The following is a 20,297-nucleotide window of genomic DNA, read 5'->3' as shown; positions in this document are numbered from 1 at the left end:
ACAGTGAAAGGGATAAAGTAGGTATTTTAGAACGTCAGGACTCGGAAAATAGTTGAATTATTTGCTGCAGATGTCTGTGTGCATTGGATCCCCTAGGACCACCAAGCAGTGCTTACCTCTCTCTGATTATAGGGGACTTGGCCTCTGTATCTGTAGCCTCTCTATTGCACTTAAAATGAATAAAGCGACCAAAACCAGATCGTCCCATGAAGAAAAAGGCATATCAGCTGAGACAAAATAAATACAAACAGAGACAAATATTTTTAATAAACTTTCCAAAAATTCAACTTACTTGGTAAGCCTTGCAATTTGCCATTTCAGTTTCATGTAAGCACCACAAGAAGCCAGCCATGTAACATCTGAAATTCTAGCACTGTCTGTGTCCTGTTTCCAGCAGCATGGCTTCAAGCAGTAGTTGGCTGCTGTTCTCAATGTAAGGCTGGTACAACCATGATGATAAATAGACCATCAGCAGATCCTGGTCAGCAGAATGCGCAATTTCTTGTACAATTGTTTGCTTGAGTTGTAGCTCCTTCTTGTACATTTCAGAAAGCTTCAGAGAAACCTCGTCTGAAATGAATTAAAAGTCAAGCACATTGACAAGAACATTTCAACAATTCTCTAAAAGTTAAATTATACTTACAATATGTTGATCATTAAAAAAAAATCCTATGTTTACATAAGCTGTTGCCCATATCTAGACATCTTGGGTTTTACAGCATTAATAATGTTTGTACACTAGAATATAAATAGTTAAACAATTTCCTCAGATTTTGGATGTGTTTTATACGCTTGTGATTTTGACATGAATTCTAGAATAAGCAGTGGTATTGATTCTCAGAACTCACTGTAAAATGAGCAATTATAGATATTATTTCAACAAAAAGAAATTTTATTTTCAAATTTGGCAATGCCATCTTGAAATACAAGTTTCACATTTCAGAGTCACTATTGATTTTGCCTAATTTAAAGGATGTCCTCACGTGTTGCCAAGCACTTTAGCAATGCATGATCTCCATTAAGTGACACCAACACCCTGGAGAAGACCGACAGGAGACCTCATCACGTTCTACAGCTTGTCACAAGGGGAGAAGGAGGGGCAGGTGCCAAACTCTTCTCTTTAGAGAAGGGAATGGCAGGAAGATGTGCCAGAGGAGATGTGCCAGAGGAGGTTTCGGTTGGACGTTAGGAAAAGGTTCTACACCCAGAGGGTGCTGGAGCACTGGAACAGGCTCCCCAGGGAGGTGTCACAGCCCCAAGCCTGACAGTGTTCAAGAAGAGACTGGACAACACCCTCATGGTGTGAACTGTGGGGTTGTCATATGCAGGGACAGGAGTTGGACTCAATCCTTGTGGGTCCCTTCCAACTCAGGACACTCTAGATACATTATATGATCTATGAAACAGTGAAAAATAACAGTAAAACAACAGGCCAAAACTGAAGGGTATAATGTAAAATATAATATTGTTACTAGTTTTGTTAGTAATACTGGTAGGGGGGTTAAAATACATTTATGAAATAATCTTTACTTATCTGACTTTATAAAAAAATAGCCACATAAATTATTTTTAAAGAGAGCCTGATCTTGTGTTTCTAACCTAGCCTGAACTATCCCTACTTTCAGGAGGATGCAGTCTTTCATGGAGTTGAGATCGTTAAATGATTCAGTCACAATGAGTGTTTTGACAGCAGTTGTCTTCATCATTCTCACCCTTTTAAGCCTGCAGAAACTAATACAAAAGATTCCTCCTAACTTTGTGGTAGCGAAGTAAGAAGCAGTGCTTTGCCAAAGTATGACTTTTGCTTCACGAAGGCAGCAGTTGATTTGCATGCAATCAGGCTTCTCTTGAATTCAGTTTTAAAACTGTGGCGCTATGAGCTGGGAGGCAGCACCTTTTGCCATCAAGTGAATGCTAAAGGGATTGATACTCGCAGTAGACAATAACTGAACATTTATTTACTTGACTGACATTGAGATAATTGTATTTTTCTTTTGCTGCCAGAGAACTAACTGAGGCATAGCATGTTCTTTGCATTCAAGGATTTCATTTCAGTGCCAAGTAACAAGGCAAGCCTGTTAAGCCTATGGCTTAACACCACCAGTTGCAAATATGTCTCTACAAAGGCTGTGGCTGTTCCAGCGTGGACACTGTAAGCTGCTGACAAGCTCAGTTTTATGCTGTAATTTTTGCATGTCAGACAATGCTTGGCAATTCATACGAGCAGTCAGCAGCAGCAACCTAAAGCCAAGTGGTACTTTCATGTGTTTATTGATTAGTTAATCATAAGGGAGACAGATACACACTCTCCCTCTCTACACATCCAGATAAAAGGGTTTATTTTTCAGTCCTAAATTAGATGCCATCAACCACACAGCACAATTAGCTAAGATAATCAATATTTTACTTACAGAAGTACGGTGTGGGCCATGTATGAAAGAAGTGCGTTGTGCAGTTCCCAGCTCCACGGTGGTATGCTTCCAAGTCACAGATTCCTTTAGTAGTTGAAGTAAGCTTTTCCATTTTCATTTGTATTTTTGTCTGGAAATGATAAACACGTAATGTTAATGAACATCACAGGATACCAGGTTACTATAATCTTGAACATTTTCTTAAAACACACTATTTCTCGAGACTATTTCAGCTTAGCATTACTCACTTTTTTAACTCCAGGCAGGAACTAAAGCTGTAATTTATATACGGATTTAATATGAGATACCCTAAAATTCTGAACATTGCAGATATGACTTACTGACTCTGATTTTGCATGATTCTTTTGTTTCCCCCATGTAGAGATATATTAAAGTGTGCCCTCATTTTTTCACCTCTCTCTGTATTTTCATTATAGCAATTTAGTAGTGGAGAAAAACATCAAGCTGTCTACAAACAAGGTGGCACATGCTTTCTTACATTACCATGTCAAGATGACTTAAATTTGATTTCAAAATATCAGTGGCAGGTGAGAAAAACAGCTCAGGCTGTGACTGACAATATATCTGGGCTTATTTAGCAGCTTGCTTCAAAAAACAGGTCATTCCATCCACTTCCTTCATGTTGACCTGACTTTCTGTATTACTGATGGAGACTAATATTTACAACACAATGGAGTTTGCAGGCAGCATCTTTAATTCAAGAAGCTAAGCTACAGATATTTCTATAAACTCATAAGGTGGTACAGACTCATAAGGAACAAAACATAAAATACATCTGTAGAAGCTATGTTTAGTATCCAATCTAACACTGGCTGCTTAGACTCCTGTTATGCAGGAGTAATAAAAACTCCTATCAACACACTTGGTAGTGTGAATACAAAACTACCTCAAGGAAAAAAATATACTGTTACTTCTTCCCACAGAACAACATTTGAGGAAAATCCAGCTGCTTTCCTGTTTATTCTAAATACTGGACTGGTACCCTGTATATATAAAAAAATAGATCTATAATCTTTTTAATGGGCCTCCACTTTGGCAGATGGCCGTAGAACTTATTTTTAATATGAATTTTAAATTGCAGTATCAGGTGAAAAAAAAAAAAGTTTCCTGTCAGACTGACAGGTGACATTAATTCCTAGCAATGTATCCAGAAGAAAAGGTGGGTTACAGATAATTATCATACTCCATTCTCCAGAGAAGGCATTATGCACAGAACATGCAGGCAGGCAGATTAAAAATATAACTCGATTATGTCTGATCAAAGATAACTGCAAAGATATGATGGCAGGTAAAGCACTACTTCATGCTTTATTGTTTGTTTGTTTGTGTTTTGTTTGTTTGTTTTTTTCTAAATAGAATATTCAGGATGAGAAAATAGAAAACAGATGCAGTTTTAGAATGCATTTTGGTATGACACGTTTTCATTTTCAGAAGATCATTTTATAATGGCAGGAGTAGAATTATAAGACGGCAGATGTAAACCTAACTTTCAAATTTACCAATCAAGCAAACTAATGGTGCACACTGGAAGCCAAAGAACAATAAATAAAAATCCCAAATTTCTGTTTACAACAAACACTTGAGGACATTTCCTTATGTCATACTTTTAGACACACTTGGAACTGATTCTTATTGACTAAGACTGAAAAAATGAACATTACCATGTGCTTTAAGGTCTCAAGTAACTCTGCACAGCAATTGTCCAGTTCCTCATTGTATTTTGGAGTTGGCTTTTCAGATTCTGTGGCACTGTTATCACATGCTATCTCCAGTCTATTGCCTTGAAATCTAAAACAGAAACATAAGGCAGGATAAACACTGTATATAGGTCTACTTGAGCTGAGCAGGTTTAAAATCCATATGATCTGATCCTTTGAAATCTCTCACAAGCTGTTCATAAGAATTCCTACCTAAAACCAGTAGGAGACATAGCCAGCTGTGTGAGCAATTGGGGCTGGTACCACAATCTTCAGAGGAACAAAGAATTACGCTACCTTAGAGCATGTGCTTGAAAAAAACAGTTGCAGCTATTAAGATAACATCTCTCCCCATTTTACCTTGCCCCTGTGTTATAAGTTATTATCTCAAAATGGTCATTTCCCTCCACAGAAAGGGTTATCAGGCACTGGAACAGGCTGCCCAGGGAAGTGGTAGAGTCACCATCCCTGGATGTGTTTAAAAGACAGGCAGATGAGCTTCTTAGGGACAGGGTTTAGTGACAGTGTTACATTAACGGTTGGAATCAATAATTTTGAGGGTCTCTTCCACTCAAAATGATTCTATGACAAGGTGTGCCCAGCCTCCAGCTGCTCCAGCTAACAATCTGGTGCCTCAGCACAAGCTCACCTTCGTGCACAATTTAAGCTAAGACATTTCACTGTGAACCCAGAGCAGCCAATGTGCAGACACCTATCCTGTCTTGCTGACTTTCCCACAGAAGCTGTAAAGGTAGACAGGGACTGCTAGAAAGTGAAACCAACATCCGACACTATTAGAGCAAAATATTCCTGAGCTTGTACCTGTCAGAACCCTGTCAGACAAACCCTGTTCAGCTGTCAGGACTCTGCAGAAGTTTCTTTTCAAAACCCTGAAAATCAGAGAATTTTCTTTACAGCATGAAGATACCAGCTCTACCAAAGTGTGGTGGGGTTTGTTTTGTTTTGCTTTATAAATCATCACTGTTCTAACTTTTTTGTCTATATACATCACTGATTCTTTGTTAAAATCTGCTGAGCCTTTGATGTGAGTGAAATTTGGTAATACTGGCCTCAGTGTAAATATGCAAGAGAGTCAGCAAAGTCACACAAGCTGAGAACTATAGGATTAGATTCTAACTTTTTACATTACAGAAGAATCTTAAATATCTGTTATGCTTGACTATGTATAATAGACATCCGTTTCTTGCAAATATCATTACTTTATGAGATTATTTTAAGCTTTGAGACATCTATTATGTGAATGTAAAACGTTTATGCAACCACAAAGCACAACTGCTGAGTTTGATCTAAGAGCTAGCTTATCCACTCTGACTTGTTCTTTCCCTCACCTCCAAAAAGAACTTTCTAGTGAGGAAAACAGATTAATTTCTCAATAAAGGCAATCTTTATGCTGTCTTTACTCACATGTGTTATTAGCATACTTACTGCTCACTGATCTTCATGTTGACTATTTTATTCGCTGTAGTAAATCCATTATCATTCAGTCTCTCCCATTTCATCATTAAATTATGCCAGTCTGCTGCATTATCTTTAATTTTTCTTGCACTGACAGATAAAACAGGCCTTTTTGGAGTACCGTCAGCAGGACTTTTTGCTGTATGAGAAAATAAAGAAATTCAAGCCATTTAAAGCATACAGAAACGAAACGGTGCGCTGTCCAGCAGCTGTTTGCATGAATGAATACCTTGCTTTATTGCTGAATATTGATCAAAGTAAAACGGAATTTACATTAACTGTCTTCAGATGAGGAATAGGATTTCATGACTATTAGCTTTGTTACAATTTACAAGAAAATTGTGTTATTAAAAAAAAAAAATGCAAGCATGTTCTGAGATGCGATATTGTAACCTGGACAGTGGCGGCTTTCACAGAATCACAGAGTGTCCTGAGTTGGAAGGGACCCATAAGGATCATCGAGTCCAGCTCCTGTCCCTGCATATGACAACCCCACAGTTCACACCACGTGTCTGAGGGTGTTGTCCAGTCTCTTCTTGAACACTGTCAGGCTTGGGGCTGTGACACCTCCCTGGGGAGCCTGTTCCAGTGCTCCTGCACCCTCTGGGTGAAGAACCTTTTCCTAACGTCCAACCTGAACTTTCCCTGGCACATCTTCCTGCCATTCCCTTGGTCACTAAAGAGAAGAGTTTGGCACCTGCCCACCTCCTCCTCCCCTTGGAAGCTATAGCTGCCATGAGGTCTCACCTCAGTCTCCTCCAGGCTGAACAAACTTAAAACACACTATTTCTCGAGACTATTTCAGCTTAGCATTTTCTGGATAATAGAAATTTCCATAATTCCATAGTTTGTAATGAATTATTACATTGTAGTAATAATAAGTGACTTTAGCGGCTCCTCATTGCGGGTTCCCCTCCAAACCCTTCACCAACTTCGTAGCCTCTTCTGGACACCCTGTTTCCAGTATTGGCCAATCTATTACAACACTTTCTGCCAACGTATGCCAGTGAAATGCTAACGCAGCACATGATGGTGAGGAATCACGGCCATGGCCACTGCACGCGTGTGGTGCTCACACCACGAACTGATGTCTTGAGGCGTTTGCGAGGAACCCGGCCTCTCCTCAAGGCGGCGGGTGCTTTACCACCGACCGTAATTTCACGATGTCATTAGCGGAGCACACAGCACCGGGAACCCACTACAGATGGCTCTGCTCACACGGCAGCTCCTCCTCAGGGCGGCTGCGAGCAGCCGCTCCCGCCCAGGCCCGCAACGCCGGCCGCGCTCGCACAGCTCGGGCCCGGCTTCGGAACGGCGCCCGCTGCTCTTTTTGTTCACAGAGACGCTTCAAAACTGGTCACGAACGCGAAGCCCACACGCATGGCGAGACACGGGATTACTCGCTCCTCCTGGGGGCACCTTCCCCACCGACACCCACGCGTGAGCGAAATACGCCGGCGGCACGGCCGGGCAGAACAGACAGTGGTACTGTATCTATTTAGGACGCGCCAAGGCCTCTGGCTGCTGCCCCCGGCCCAGCCCCCCTGCGCACCGCTGCCAGCCGGGGAGCAGCTGCCCCCACGGCCCGACCGGCGGAGCGAACAGCGCGGCCCGCACCGCCCCCGCTCGCTCGCTCACCGGCCATGGCGCCCCGCGGAAGTGCGCTCACGTCCGGCCCCGCCCCGCCGAGCGGCGCAGGCAGCCGGGGCCGCCGCCGCTGCCTCGGGGCCTGAGCGACGCGGCGCTCTCTCCCTCAACCTCCCGCCGGCGGCTCCGGCTGCCCTGCGCTCCCGAGGAGGTGAGTGGAGCCGCGTCTCCGCGGAGCCGGGTGCGAGCCGCCTGAGGGTCTGCCCCGGCTCTCCCTTCCCTTCCCCGGCCGCCGCAAGCCAGGCCTGCCGCTGCCGCCTGTTGCGGCCGGCGGGAGCGGGCGAGCCCGGCGCGGCGGAGGGAGCGGGCCGGCTGTGCCGCTCGTGTCCCGGAGGTTCGCCTGGCGGGAGGGAGCGCTGTGGCCTCGGAGGGGGCGAGGCGCCCGCAGAGCGACTGGAGGGGCTTCGCCGCCCCCCCGCCAGCCCGGCTCTGGGCGATAAATCCCGCATAAGCTGAGGTAAAGCCGGCGGGCAGGCGAGGCGGCGTTGCCAGCTGTTCGTCCGTGGCCCGCGGCTGTGTGCTGCCTCCCCCGCCAGGAGCTGCAGCCCCTCAAGTGCTGGAAAGCAGAAGGAATGGCGTGAAACATCTGCCAGGATGTAGAAGTACATTTAAGTGAGATTTCCTAGAGAAAGCGGATGTCCTAAGAGCATCAGAAGGGCAGGTTTCTGCTGCCCCCCCTGGATGCACCTGCGTGTGCGGTGACCCCAGGTGCACCTTCTGTCCTTTCTGGCCCTGCCACCGAGGGTGGGTTGTTTGGTTGGTTGTTATTCTAGTTTTCTTTCAAAAGAAACTCTTTCGAGGCAAAAATGCAACATCTCAAGAGCTGTGTGGAGCAACAAGGCGTGTTAATTGGGTAATTGCAGCCTGCGTGCTGGCCGGCCCTCTGCCCACAGACGGGGTGTGCAAAAGCAGAGCCCCCCGGGGTGGGTGGGAGTTTGTGTTCTCCCTTCTGCCCGACAGCTGGGAAGGGCTCTGGAAATGTGGCAGCTGGGTAGCCTGCTCCTTGAGCTACAAGTGTGAGAAGTATTAGAAAATAAAACCGCTTTTCTTTTTAGTTGGCAAGACCTAGCTGAGAACAGAGACTGTTGTGTTTAGCTGTGGTCACATATATGAGTTTGTCCATATTCCAAAGAGCTTAAATTTAAGTTTTTATGCCGAAGAATAAAAACAAAAGAAACCCCAAAGTTGTTGTTACTCTTCTACAGGCAGGGCATGGGCGCAGAGAAATGCTGTGATGGCTTTAGCCTCCTGCGGTCGGTCTGTGGCATACCCTGGCACTGAACCTTTAACCGCTGCCTATCTGTTTAGCTATGGGATTAACTCTGGTTTTAGTTGACTCTGTTAGGCAGTGTTGAGCCTTATTGCTGTTTCTGAGACCAGTGAAAAATTTTTAGAGAGTTTGTTTTTCAAAACATGGCCTTGAATGTAATATTTAAAAGCTTGTTGTGAACTTTGCAAGTTGAGATGGAAGGAGTCCTTTGTCTGGTGGTTGTTTTTGATGTGGAATAGATGGTATTTTCTACTTTATCTCTGCTGCAGAACAGCTGCTTAGCAGAAGCTGATTTGCCCTCTACAGCTTTTAATGTACTGTAGGGTAACTGTGGCTGACACAGTGAATGTGTGCGTCCAATTCCCAATCTGAGAAAACAGATTATATCCACTGTTTGCCTTTCATTAATGAAGTAGGAAAACCAGAGAACATATAATCCTAAAACTGTTAGTAAAGAGACTACATGTGATACACAACTGTGATTAGGGGGATGTTGAAGACTTTAGGCTATAAAGCAGAGAATTGTGGTGTTTGTGCAGAGTTTTTGAGAATACAGGCCACATAGCAATTCTCCAGTCCTGCATACTTGTATATATTTGTTTCATGCAGATAAGATTGCTTAATTAGCAGTATTTTTAGTAAAGTGATGATTTGAGCTTTCAGTTACGTTTTCACACAAGCTGTGCAAGTGTTTTGTTAGGCTGTAGACTACTCAAGATGAAAGTCATTTGTGTATGATGGCAAGAAATTATAGCTTATTAATACATTTTTTGATTGTAACCTGACAGTGGGTTTTTAAAATTTAACTTAGTATGTGACAAGAAATAATTCCTCCCAGTGTTTTCTGTGGGGTGGGAAAAAACCCTATCAAACTCCTAATTTTTTTTACCCTCTTTATAAATGAAGTATAAACTTAAAAAACATGCATCAGGTTGCAGATAGGGTGACTGTAGAGGAAGGAGTGCTAGTCTTTTTCTGGATAATAGAAATTTCCGTAATTCCATAGTTTGTAATGAATTATTACGTTTTTAACAGTTGAGCTGGAAGGATAAGTGATGGAAACTAAGAGATAGAATGAAATTTAAGGACTTCCTTTGGCAACTGGGGAATGTGATCTGGTTCCAGCTATGAGAGCAGCGTGGGATGATGACAGATGTGAATTGTAGGAGTGACAAAGGCGACTTAAAAACCTAAATATGTTAAATTCATGAGGCAGTAGCTGGAGAGTGGCAGAAGTTGAGATTAGACAGAGGAAGATTTGTACGTGTGAGACTCAGGACAAAAACTGGATTTTATTAGAAAAAAGAGAGGGGAAAAAAAAGACCAGCAGCTAGTAAAATCACTAAACTGGTGAAACAGCATGTTTAGAACAGCGAATAAGAGACTTTAGCAGCAGGTTCTCCATATATTTAGTTGACTGTAGATAGAAAGTAGTAAATGCTGAAGGGAAGAGCATGATACCTAGAATACAGGATAGGAAATAGATGGTGTGTGAAAGTATTGTAAAAGAGTGGTGATGCACTGAGGTTATCTGTGAACACAACTCTGAAAGGAACTCTTCATTCAGAATTAGTGTGGGTACATTAATCAGCTAATCCTTGTGATATTTTATGGAATGGGCGTCAGGTAGTAAACACTGGAGGGGGGTGGAATTAATATTGTAAGTTCTAGCAAGCAGTAAAATTTATCATAATTAAACACATGCAATAACTGCTGCTAGCTTATTTACTGGCAGGTTTTGTAACACAAGTAAAATATGGGTCCAGTAACCAATCTTTATTCCTGTGGTCTTGTCTAACATGGACTTGAATGGGTAATGCCATGCAGGTAATCCCATTGGATTTAGTGGAATTGTGTGTTGACAGCGACTGTTGCAGGGCCCAAAGCCAGTGTGCTGAATCGTCTTGCACAATAACTGAAATAGTTAGAAAATTGAGACGTCAGAGCTTTTCACAGTAATGGAGATATTAAACTAGAGCAGTTACTTTTTTTTTTCTAATTTAGTTGGTATACACTCTAAACAATGTGTGAAGCTGCCAAACAAATGCCATTTTCCATCCTTATAGAAATAAAAGCTAGGCACAATAGGACATATCACACAAATTGCAGTAGGAATATTTTACAGAATAATTGTGAACATTTAGAAGGGTTTCTTACTTCCGTTGGCATATTTCTGTTTTTTATTTCTCTAAGGAAGTGATAACTATGCTGGTGCTTAAGAAAATCTTCAATGTTACGGGCTTAAAGAACCATAGAAAGTTTTCTTCTTTGCAGAAACCAAAATCCGTGTCTTGGAAAACTGCAGGTATTTTTGGCAGATTCTAAACTATTCTGTTAATCAGACTTGCTCATGGCAAAATGAGATTCAAGAAGTGAAGGTTTCTTTCCTTTTCTGTGTTCTGAAATCATCCATGAGGAGCATAACTACTGCTGAAAAATGTTGTTGCCAAGGCTGTCATCCCACAATGAGAAAAATTACTGCTTTTAATTAAACTTTAAAAATATTTTTACGTACGTCATGGTCATAGGAGCTTTGTCTGAAGATCCCGGTGCATTTTTACTATGGTGAGATCTGACTAGATTTGTCTTCTTGAAGAAGGCAAACAGAGTGTTTGTTTCCATTATTCTTGGAAAAGTACCAAAATTATCCCCTAAGTATATTTACAGTTTTACAAAGCACGAAGTTATTTGCTTAACTGCAAAGGGAAACATGGGCATATGGTACTCTTCTCTGTTTGCTTCTTATCTTTCTAAATTCAGTTGCTACATGGATATTTTCCCATGTCTGTCAAAATAGGATTTCTTTACTTTTTGTATTGCCCCTTTCTTCCCACAGTATTATAATTTTTTGGTTGTTATTTGATTATATAGCAGATGTTGTTTCTCAACCATGTTTTGCTTGGGATGTGGGGCGCTAAGGCGTCAAGCATAAATACTAGTTTGACACTTTGATCTTAAAGCCCTAACACAGTGAATATCCTGTGCTCTCAGCACTGGGAGGGTTGAAGGTAGATTTTGCAGATAGATGAAGAAATATACTCCATGGACTGTTCGGCATCTGAGCTCTTGTGATTCTTTCACTAGCTAGATGAGAAATAATGCATTTGAACTCAACTTTGACGAGCTCACAGCTGCAAGAAAAAGTGGTTACACCATATTTAGTGGTTACCATACATCCTTAGATATTGTTTGAACCTAATAAGCTTAGTCTTAAGAAAAAGGCTCTTCTAAGAATAACTTGCATTCGCTAGAAGAGTTTAACTTGCTTTTTCTTTATACAAAACAAAACCTGAGAATTTCTGCATCCTTAATTGCTAAATGATGGCTTTCTTGTAACCATTTACTCTTTTCAAAGAAATTAATGACTTGTCTTTTGCTTCTGTCTTTCAGATTTCCTTATGTGGCCAAGTAGATGTGTTTATTTCCGCCTTAAAGTTGCTGATGCCAGTGCTTGCTATGGCATCTGTGGCTTCACCGGTTATATTTAAGGAGTTTTGTCCTTTGTATTATCTTCTCAATGCCATTCCTACAAAGGTCCAAAAAGGCTTTCGCTCAATTGTGGTTTACCTCACAGCACTCGATACCAATGGAGACTACATTGCTGTGGGGAGCAGCATTGGAATGCTTTATCTCTACTGCAGACATCTAAACCAAATGAAAAAATACAATTTTGAGGTAAATACTAGCTTTTACTCATCTCTTCTAATGAAGCTGAGCTGCTCAGAATTGAGGTGCCGTTTGTCGCTCATTAACTTTACAAATTTATGTATGGTTTGTTTCAACAGGGGAAGTGCGAATCTATTACTTTTGTAAAGCTGTTGAGTTGTTTCGATGATCTAGTTGCTGTTGGTACAGCCTCAGGTCGGGTTGCAGTTTTTCAGCTTGTGTCTTCATTACCTGGAAGAAACAAACAGGTAAATCTTTGCGTTTGGTGAGACAACTGTGAGGTTTAGTATGGTGAATCCTAGTAGAATGTTACCATGATTCTTCATAATAGTGAAAAAACAGACAGTTTTGCCTGATGAAATATCTGTGAATATGTTTTAGGCTTCATATGTTAAGCATATAAAAGCAATGATCTTAAATAAGGATTTTCGTTTAAAAAGATACATTTAATCAAAAATGCTTTTGATAAATTAATCCTTTGTAAAAAATGGCTGAGCTATTTGGTGGTGGGTTTTTTGACTCCAGTTTATCAGTCAGTCACTGAATAGGCTTCGTGTCTCCATTTTTCTCTTCCCCTTCTTGTAACACTTTGATATCGTTTTACAGCTTCGGAGATTTGACGTTGCTGGTATTCACAAAAGTAGCATCACAGCTTTAGCTTGGAGTCCCAATGGGATGAAATTGTTCTCTGGAGATGACAAAGGGAAGATTGTGTACTCTGCCCTAGACCTAGACCAGGTGATTGTTTATTATAGAAACCTTAATTCTCATTTACGGTTTTCTGAAAGCATGCTTGTGTGTTTATAAATATTTAGCAGTTAGTGAATTGCTTAGTATCAGGTATTTAGTGGAACTGTTTTGTTGGTATGTGTACACTTGGCCAGGTGTGCACATACCCAGCAAGGCAACCATTAGATAACCTTCACAACTGCCTTTTTTTTTTTCTTTTACTTATTATTTTTTTAAAAAGGTGAGTAGTGATCCTTCCTGTTTTACCATGTTTCCATCTGAAATAACTGTCTACGTCTCCATTCAGATCTCAGTCAGTAATTTCTCCTTGAATGGTGCGACATCGCTGATTCACTATATTGATTAAGGACTTTTTCCACAATTGTTCAGCATCTTAATATAGAGTACAGAAGGAAAATAACACTTGGCCTCTACTGGGTGACTCTAGCATGTCGCCTGTAAATGGAATTTTTCAGATGGTTTGTTAACTAAAACAGAGCTGGGACATGAGCAAAATAAATGCTAACTTAAATTTATATATGGGAGAAAAGTTTAAACAATGGCCTCCCGATTTACCCATGACTGTCCCTCGTTTGATTTGACAAAGTTTAATGTCTCTGAGTGCAACAGTTGTCTTGGCATTATGTGACCTGGCAGTGGAGAAAAAGGAAGAAAATGGGTTGTGGGGCTTCTGTTGACTTTGAGTGAAATACGCTGGTTAATATTCCGAGAGAAGTCAAATGGCATTGTGTGCCACTGTGGTACAAGCAATCTAACTCCTTTCTTGTCTGCATAAAGAAACACCACATTCATCAAGTAAACGTTGTGCAGCAGTAGCTCAAAAGCTTTTGTTTGTTAGTTTTTTCAGGCATATTAATTTATTTGAAATGTTAGTTATTACTTTATATTTTTGGAAAGGTTAACTCTTGTTAATTGCCTGTATCTTTAATAGGGTGTTTGCAACTCCAGCCTTGTGTTGGAGGAGCCATCATCGATTGTCCAGCTGGATTACAACCAGAAAGTGCTCCTCGTCTCTACATCACAACGGACTGTACTTTTTTACACAGAAGAGAAATCTGTCAAGCAAGTTGGAACACAGCCCAGAAAAAAGTAACCCTCATAAAATCTTGATACAGGCCCATCTGTTAATACGAGCTTTTCAGAGTGGATTACAGAAAGAGTGATCTAAGCAGTGAAACTAATACACCACAGCAGTCCGCTCACAAAAAGTTAGTTACAGTAGCTGTGTGCTCAAACATGAAATGACAATTCCACCTACTTAGAAAGGGCATAGTTACAAATACATTAGTCATATTTTCAGGGCACTATTATGCAAAAATAGTTAAGATTTTTTTCTCATTTAAACTGAAGTCGCTGGGCAAACTTCCTCTGCAGTCCCTCTTGGTTTACTGTGACTTGGTGTGAGCAAGCATTGTCGTCAGGCCCATCTAATGGGTGATGTAATGTCTAATACAAAAAAGCAAGTCAGCATCCCAGTTTTTCTTATGCACTGAAGTGAATTAAAAGGGAAAGGTATAGCAAGCACTGAAAGTTAATATGAAAGCTAGGAGCTTCTCGTATGACCTGGCATCTTCCACTCTGTAATCCCTTTTGGATATGAAGGAGGGCACCCACTCGTAAAACAGCATGACTGGCTATATCTGGAAGTGGAGGAAATGGACTCGTGAAAGAAGCGTTTTAGTGTTTGTTTCAGGGATATGAATACTAAGAGGAATACCCAGGACCATGTTATGTACAAAGGGTGTTTTTGTGTGATAGTATTTTTATGTGTGAGAGAAGAAAATTTTAACAGTTCAGGTAGTTCCTTCCTTCTTGCAACTACAGGTTGTCAGTTTCTGAGCATTTGTAGTGTTTAGCTTTTTTTTTTCTTAATTCTGGGAGAAGGATGGCTGCATAGTTGGGATCTTTCTGAGATGAGCAAAGAGACTGTTAAGCCTACAAAGCTTTTTAGGAGGAGTCATTTAACGTGCCTGACAGACTTAGTGTCTGACATCTAAAGCTGAGGGAAAACTGGCTGTTTGGAAGCACTGTTCTTGTCTTACTGTAACCAAATTTGTACTTCAGACATTTGACTGAATACTTTAATCAAAGAACAAAACGTTTGATAACTTGCAGTTGTAAATTTGTGCCATTAGTTTTTAAAAATGTTTATAAGTTGAGTATATAGCCTTCTAAATAAATTCTTGGTTTGTGTTTCAGCACTGGCAAATTTGGAGCATGTTTTATACCTGGCCTATGTAAACAGAGTGACCTGACACTATTTGCTGCAAGACCCGGGCTTCGTCTCTGGAAGTCTGATGTTCACGGGACTGTTCAGGCCACTTTCATATTGAAAGATGTATTTGCTGGAGGAATAAAAACTTTTGAACTATATCCTCGTTTGGAACCACCTGACAGAGGAAGTTACAGCTCCCCAGAGAAACACCTTGGGCTTGTTTCATGCTTTTTCCGGGAAGGATGGGTGCTGACCTGGAATGAGTACAGCATCTACTTACTAGACACTGTGAACCAGGTAAATAAATCTTGTAGGTATATGTTTTGTTTCTTACTCATTTTCATTCATCCTGTACCATGAGACTCTTTGGATTATCTGTTACATGTCTATGATTTAAATCCATATTTAAACCTAAGAAAGCAGACTTTGTTCTCTCCCTCTTCAAGTTGTTGCTGCAATGATATACTCAGAGACAAACTTGATATATTATATATGAAAATTAAATACATTTAAAGCTTTCAGTCCAGGTGTTAGCATCATAGCCAGTTTTGATATTTAGCAAAGCAAATATAAATCTAAAATATAGTAATTAATGTAAAAATAGGGTTTAGGCATATAAGATGTGCCTGGAACTGTTTATTCTTTCCCTTCTACTACTGTTGATGTCTGCAAAAAAACCAAGTATTTTTTATTGGTATACAGAGAAATGTAGACTATTTTGTTTTTTTAAAAGTGCATATGAAAGCAATACAAGCTAGCATCTTTAAATTTGTCCTGTGTCTCTTCTCTGCCACCAAATTTTATATTGTTTAAGTAACTGGTTGCTGCCCATTTGGACAGAGAAAATGGATAGACCTGTGGAATTAAAATTAGTATAAAATGAGCTACATTATGATTAAAGAGTGCTGTCCTGCTTCTTTTGTTCTGTTTTCTTCTTTTATAAGATAAAATCTTTATTCTGTAAGTACCTATGTTGATTGAATTCCAGCAAATACTTCTGTTAAGAACACTGTCTTGTCCAAACAGCATGTTAATCTGATACCAATAATTTCTTTCTATGTTGACTCTTTTATAGGCTTTGATTGGTGGCTTGGAAGGATATGGTGACATCGTGTCTGTGTCCTGTACCAACAATGAGATTTTTCTCTTAAAGGGGGATAGAGACATAATAAGAATTTCAAGTAGACCTGAAGGACTGTCATCAATAGGTTTGTATAGATTGGCAGACTTTAGGATGTGCCTCATGGAATATGGTGCCTATTGTATCTTTTTTTAATATTAAAAAAGACCTCTATAAAACAAACCAAAACCTCACATAAAAACCTTCAGATCATTGCAAAAGCCTACCACTTTTTTTAGAGTTACTCATCTGTTTCTGCAGATTATATTTAGAAATCTGATTTATCTGCTCATCTGAGCAGATTTTTGGCTGCAATAAGAATGGGACCATAAAGAAATTAATTATGGTTCCCTTTTTTTGAGAGTGGAACGGCACTATCCTAGCCAGGCATCTGTGCATTTGGGACCTTATTCTAAACCGTGATGCTGAAGCCGTCTGGATCCTGATCATGGTTATCTCTTTACTTCTCAATCTCAATTGTCTGGGTTGGAGATACCTGAATATGTTGATTCTGCGCCACCTGTCACCACCCACATTCCAGAGGAAATCTCAGCCTTCCCCGCAATGAAAAAGAGCAAACTTGCAAAACATCTGAACAATAGTCACTAAAATTCCAAAAAGAATTAGAGAGTTCATTTTATTATTTGCCACGTGAACTTAGAATCTATGTTACTAGAACTCTCTAAAATGGATTAATAATACTTCCTTAATGATGATTCTGGATGATTTCTCAATCATAAAGATTGTAAACACCATTATCCAGCATATTACATTCACAGAATGACTACTAACGCATTTTAAATATTCCATCTTGTATTAGCAAAATGCTAGTAAATATGCTATGAAGTCTCACTGAATGCTAGAGAACTTAACTTCCTTATTAGCCATAACTTCAGTCGTTTAAGCAGTTCTTTGCTCACAAACTTTTAGGAAGTGCTTACTATTTTAGCTTCTAAGTATAGTTTGGAAGGAGCCTTCTTGAAGTATATTTTCTTCTAGTTAGCATAGTCGTTTATCTGGTAAATTTTCCTTGATTCTTTTCAGGATACTGAATGTTTGAATGGAGAAGCTGAAGATACAGGGTGGCATTTCAGTATGTGATACTGTTGGGTGTTCCAAGCTAAAGACCTGTACCACTCTTCATACACAAATTCAGAATTTTGCTGGTAGAAGTTTGATATAGGCTTTGGGAGACTGATTTTACTAAAATGATTTAATATAGGTTTACTTACATGAAGTTTACATTGTGTGTGTGCATATATGTATTTGAAATATTGCAAACTTAGAGTATTTTTCCATTGCATAACGCTTCTTTTCTTTCAGTACTCTTCAAGAACTGTCCTCCTGCTCACTTGACACACTAGTATTTATACTTTATTTTTCTTTTGGTCAGGTTCAGATGTGAATTCAAAATTGCCGAATCCTTTAACAGATACGAGTCCCAAATTGCTGACCCCATTATCAGTAGTTGCATCTGTATCATCTAGCCCTTCAGTGGAAACAGATAAAAAATTGGTTACTTCCCCTTCAGTTATTGGTGATAAAAATGACTCTAATTCTTTAGTGAAAGATAATCTGGAAACTCCAACGCTATCAGAGAAAAGTTTTGATAGAGTGGGAGACTTGAGCAATGAAACAAGAAGAAGGGGCTGCTCTGTAGTAAGTGAATCAAGAAGCAGGAGCAGTTCAGTAAATTCTGTGGACAGTGGCTCTAGCTTTATGATATGTGCAGACCACCTTTCAGAAGCTCAGAGAGAAAGTCAACTTTCTTCACAACGGTTCAGCACAATCAGCTCTGAAGATTTTGATCAAGAACTCATTGTAAAGCCAATTAAAGTGAAAAAGAAAAAAAAGAAGAAACAAGGTAAGTCTGGCAGAACTTTCCGTGCCACTGCTCATTATTAGAACACGTCGCTTTTGATGTGTCACAGACAGAGTGTGTTTGACATGCTCTGTTTATATTATATTGCCATGCTCTTGAAATATTTGCGTGGTTGTGGTGGGCCATTTATGTGTCAGATGAAAGCCTGTCTTTAAAGTGATCAATTGATTAAATCGTTTTATATCTGTTTTTTATTTTTTTTAACTTTTGTTTTGCTTTATGTAAACATGCTTAGGTTCTAATGTGTGGGTTAATGGTAACATAAAATGGACTCTGCTTCCAGTTTTATGTTGGAATTGTGTAAAATTATTCATCCTCTCTAAACTATTTGACGTTGTCTTTCTTAGCCATGCTTTTTAGTTTGTTAAAATAGTATGAGTGGTTGCTTTCTAATTGTTTTCTATATTGGTATTACAGCCTTAAAATGTTTTCGTATTAAGACTTTTATTGGCTTTGTATGTATCATTCAGTGTTGAAGTTGAGAAAAGTCAGTATGTCAAAATTTAAATTTAACTCTCTTCTTCTCCCAGTAATAAAATATTTTAGTTTTTACTTTGCATTGAAATGTAATAGATTCTATTTAATATTATTCCCCTCACCCCTACCCTTTTTGTTTGTTTGTTTTATGAGAACAGAAAGTGGGACCAGGAAGAACCAGAGCTCTCTGGAAGGTACACCAATTTATGAGCGCCAGCTTTCTGGCGATAGTCCCCATTCGTTGAATGCAGACTCCTTTTCCATGACTTCCAGTTTAATGAGTGGCAGCATTGATCATTTGAGTACGGGATCTCCAGATCAGGAAAGCATGTTCAGTGTGGAGTCCCATACCGTCTTGCAAGAAGATAATGGTTCGGAAACTTTCAGTGTTCTACAGTCTCCTGAGTCTGTGACTGTACTAATTAATGAAGACAATGGAGATGTGGTTGATTTACAGAAACTTCCAAACAGTGACAGCGGCATGGGTACTTCAACTATTATAGATACTTTGACATCTGTCTCTCCTCTAATCCTCACAGAAGACTTGACCGGCAGTGTTGATGGTGAATGTAACGGTAGTGTGGTTTCTGCCAGCAATAAATGCTGTCTTGGAAAGCCAAGCCAAGAGGAGGAACAGGATTTTCCTACGTTGTGTAAAATAGATGAAAATGTAGATAAAATGAAGCTTCAGGATACTGAAAAATCTTTTGAAGAGTCAGACCTTAGAGACCAAATGTTTTTAGAATGTGACACTACACTTGGTGTTCAGACATCCCAGGCATCAAAGGAAAGTGATGAAACTGGTGAGGAAGAACAACAGCAGATCTCTCTAATACACAGTGCTCTGTCGGACCCTTCTGTGCTCCATTTTGACATTTCCAATGATGTTTATTCAGATGACACTTCCATTTCTGGATGGAATTTTGAAGGTGCAATCAAAGCTAAATGTAGTACTAGCACTACTGAAGGAGTAGTAGACCCTCATGAAAGTAAGATTGAGAAATCTGCCTCAAGTGATGAAGAGGATATTTATGGACATGGATTGCCGTATTCGTCCTCGGAGACCAGCATGCCTGAAGTTGCTGCTGGGCCTGGTTCCCAGGATGTGGCCAAGATAAGCCTAGATGAGACGGTGCTGTTAAAATCTGACCAGGTATGTGTTTTCAATTTAGTTAAAATACATAGCTGCAGCATTTCAGAAGAAACATTAATGTGATTACTATCCTTTACTTATTTAGGAAAGCATTTTTTTCTTACTTACTTTTTTTTAATTACTTACTTTTTTTCTTAAAGCCAAAGAGCAATATGTAACTTTCATTAAATGTGATGCATGTGTCTTCAGAACAGTTGGTCTGTGCTTACAAAGTGAAGAAGCTGCACTGGCTGTGTTATTCCCAGCTCAACAAAAATGCTGTTGTAAACCTATCCATTGAAGAGTGAACAGTAAAGCCAAGTCATGCTCAAATGTTTGGGTCTCCAGTAGCCCAAATTCTGCTTGATGCTGTTCGCAACTTTCTCTGACTTCAGGGGGAATTAGTGCTGATGATCTCACATGGCTGGCCCCTGGTTAAGGATCATTTTACCTGTAAATACTCAGAATAAGGATTAATCTTTGTGTCCTAGATAGCAGTTAGTACTATAAAAAATGTTAACATTTTTCCTTTT

General features: G+C 40.0%; 2 protein-coding genes across 9 annotated transcripts in view; one reads left to right on the top strand and one right to left on the bottom strand.

The window, feature by feature from the left end:
* Nucleotides 1-304: 304 nt before the first annotated feature.
* CINP (cyclin dependent kinase 2 interacting protein) lies at nt 305-7,372 on the bottom strand. The gene is made up of 5 exons (XM_080344739.1): nt 7,244-7,372; nt 5,576-5,744; nt 4,094-4,220; nt 2,412-2,541; nt 305-570 (listed from the first exon to the last, which is right to left on the bottom strand). Exons 1-5 carry the CDS (start codon nt 7,248-7,250, stop codon nt 368-370), a joined length of 636 nt encoding a protein of 211 aa, XP_080200865.1. The 5' UTR covers nt 7,251-7,372; the 3' UTR covers nt 305-367.
* TECPR2 (tectonin beta-propeller repeat containing 2) overlaps nt 7,258-20,297 on the top strand; it is a 60,778-nt gene continuing 47,738 nt past the window's right edge. For 5 of the 8 annotated variants that reach the window (XR_013922147.1, XR_013922148.1, XR_013922149.1 and 2 more), the window contains exons 1-9: nt 7,308-7,403; nt 11,913-12,197; nt 12,308-12,436; nt 12,795-12,926; nt 13,870-14,027; nt 15,138-15,450; nt 16,229-16,361; nt 17,667-18,137; nt 18,791-19,785. Coding sequence is in view for 5 of the 8 variants with exons in the window: in XM_080344736.1 (XP_080200862.1) it covers nt 11,964-12,197; nt 12,308-12,436; nt 12,795-12,926; nt 13,870-14,027; nt 15,138-15,450; nt 16,229-16,361; nt 17,667-18,137; nt 18,791-19,785 (2,565 nt within the window). In the remaining 3 variants the exon portion in view is untranslated. Of the gene's footprint in view, nt 7,404-7,935; nt 7,997-10,771; nt 10,828-11,912; nt 12,198-12,307; nt 12,437-12,794; nt 12,927-13,869; nt 14,028-15,137; nt 15,451-16,228; nt 16,362-17,666; nt 18,138-18,790; nt 19,786-20,297 lie in introns of those variants that run through there. The other 3 variants (XM_080344738.1, XM_080344735.1, XM_080344734.1) reach the window with 3 other exon arrangements.

Source organism: Nesoenas mayeri, assembly GCF_963082525.1.
Source record: "Nesoenas mayeri genome assembly, chromosome: 5".
NCBI lineage: Eukaryota > Metazoa > Chordata > Aves > Columbiformes > Columbidae > Nesoenas > Nesoenas mayeri.
The sequence above is the reverse complement of the archived record's forward strand: the minus strand, read 5'-3'. Positions and strand labels throughout refer to the sequence as shown.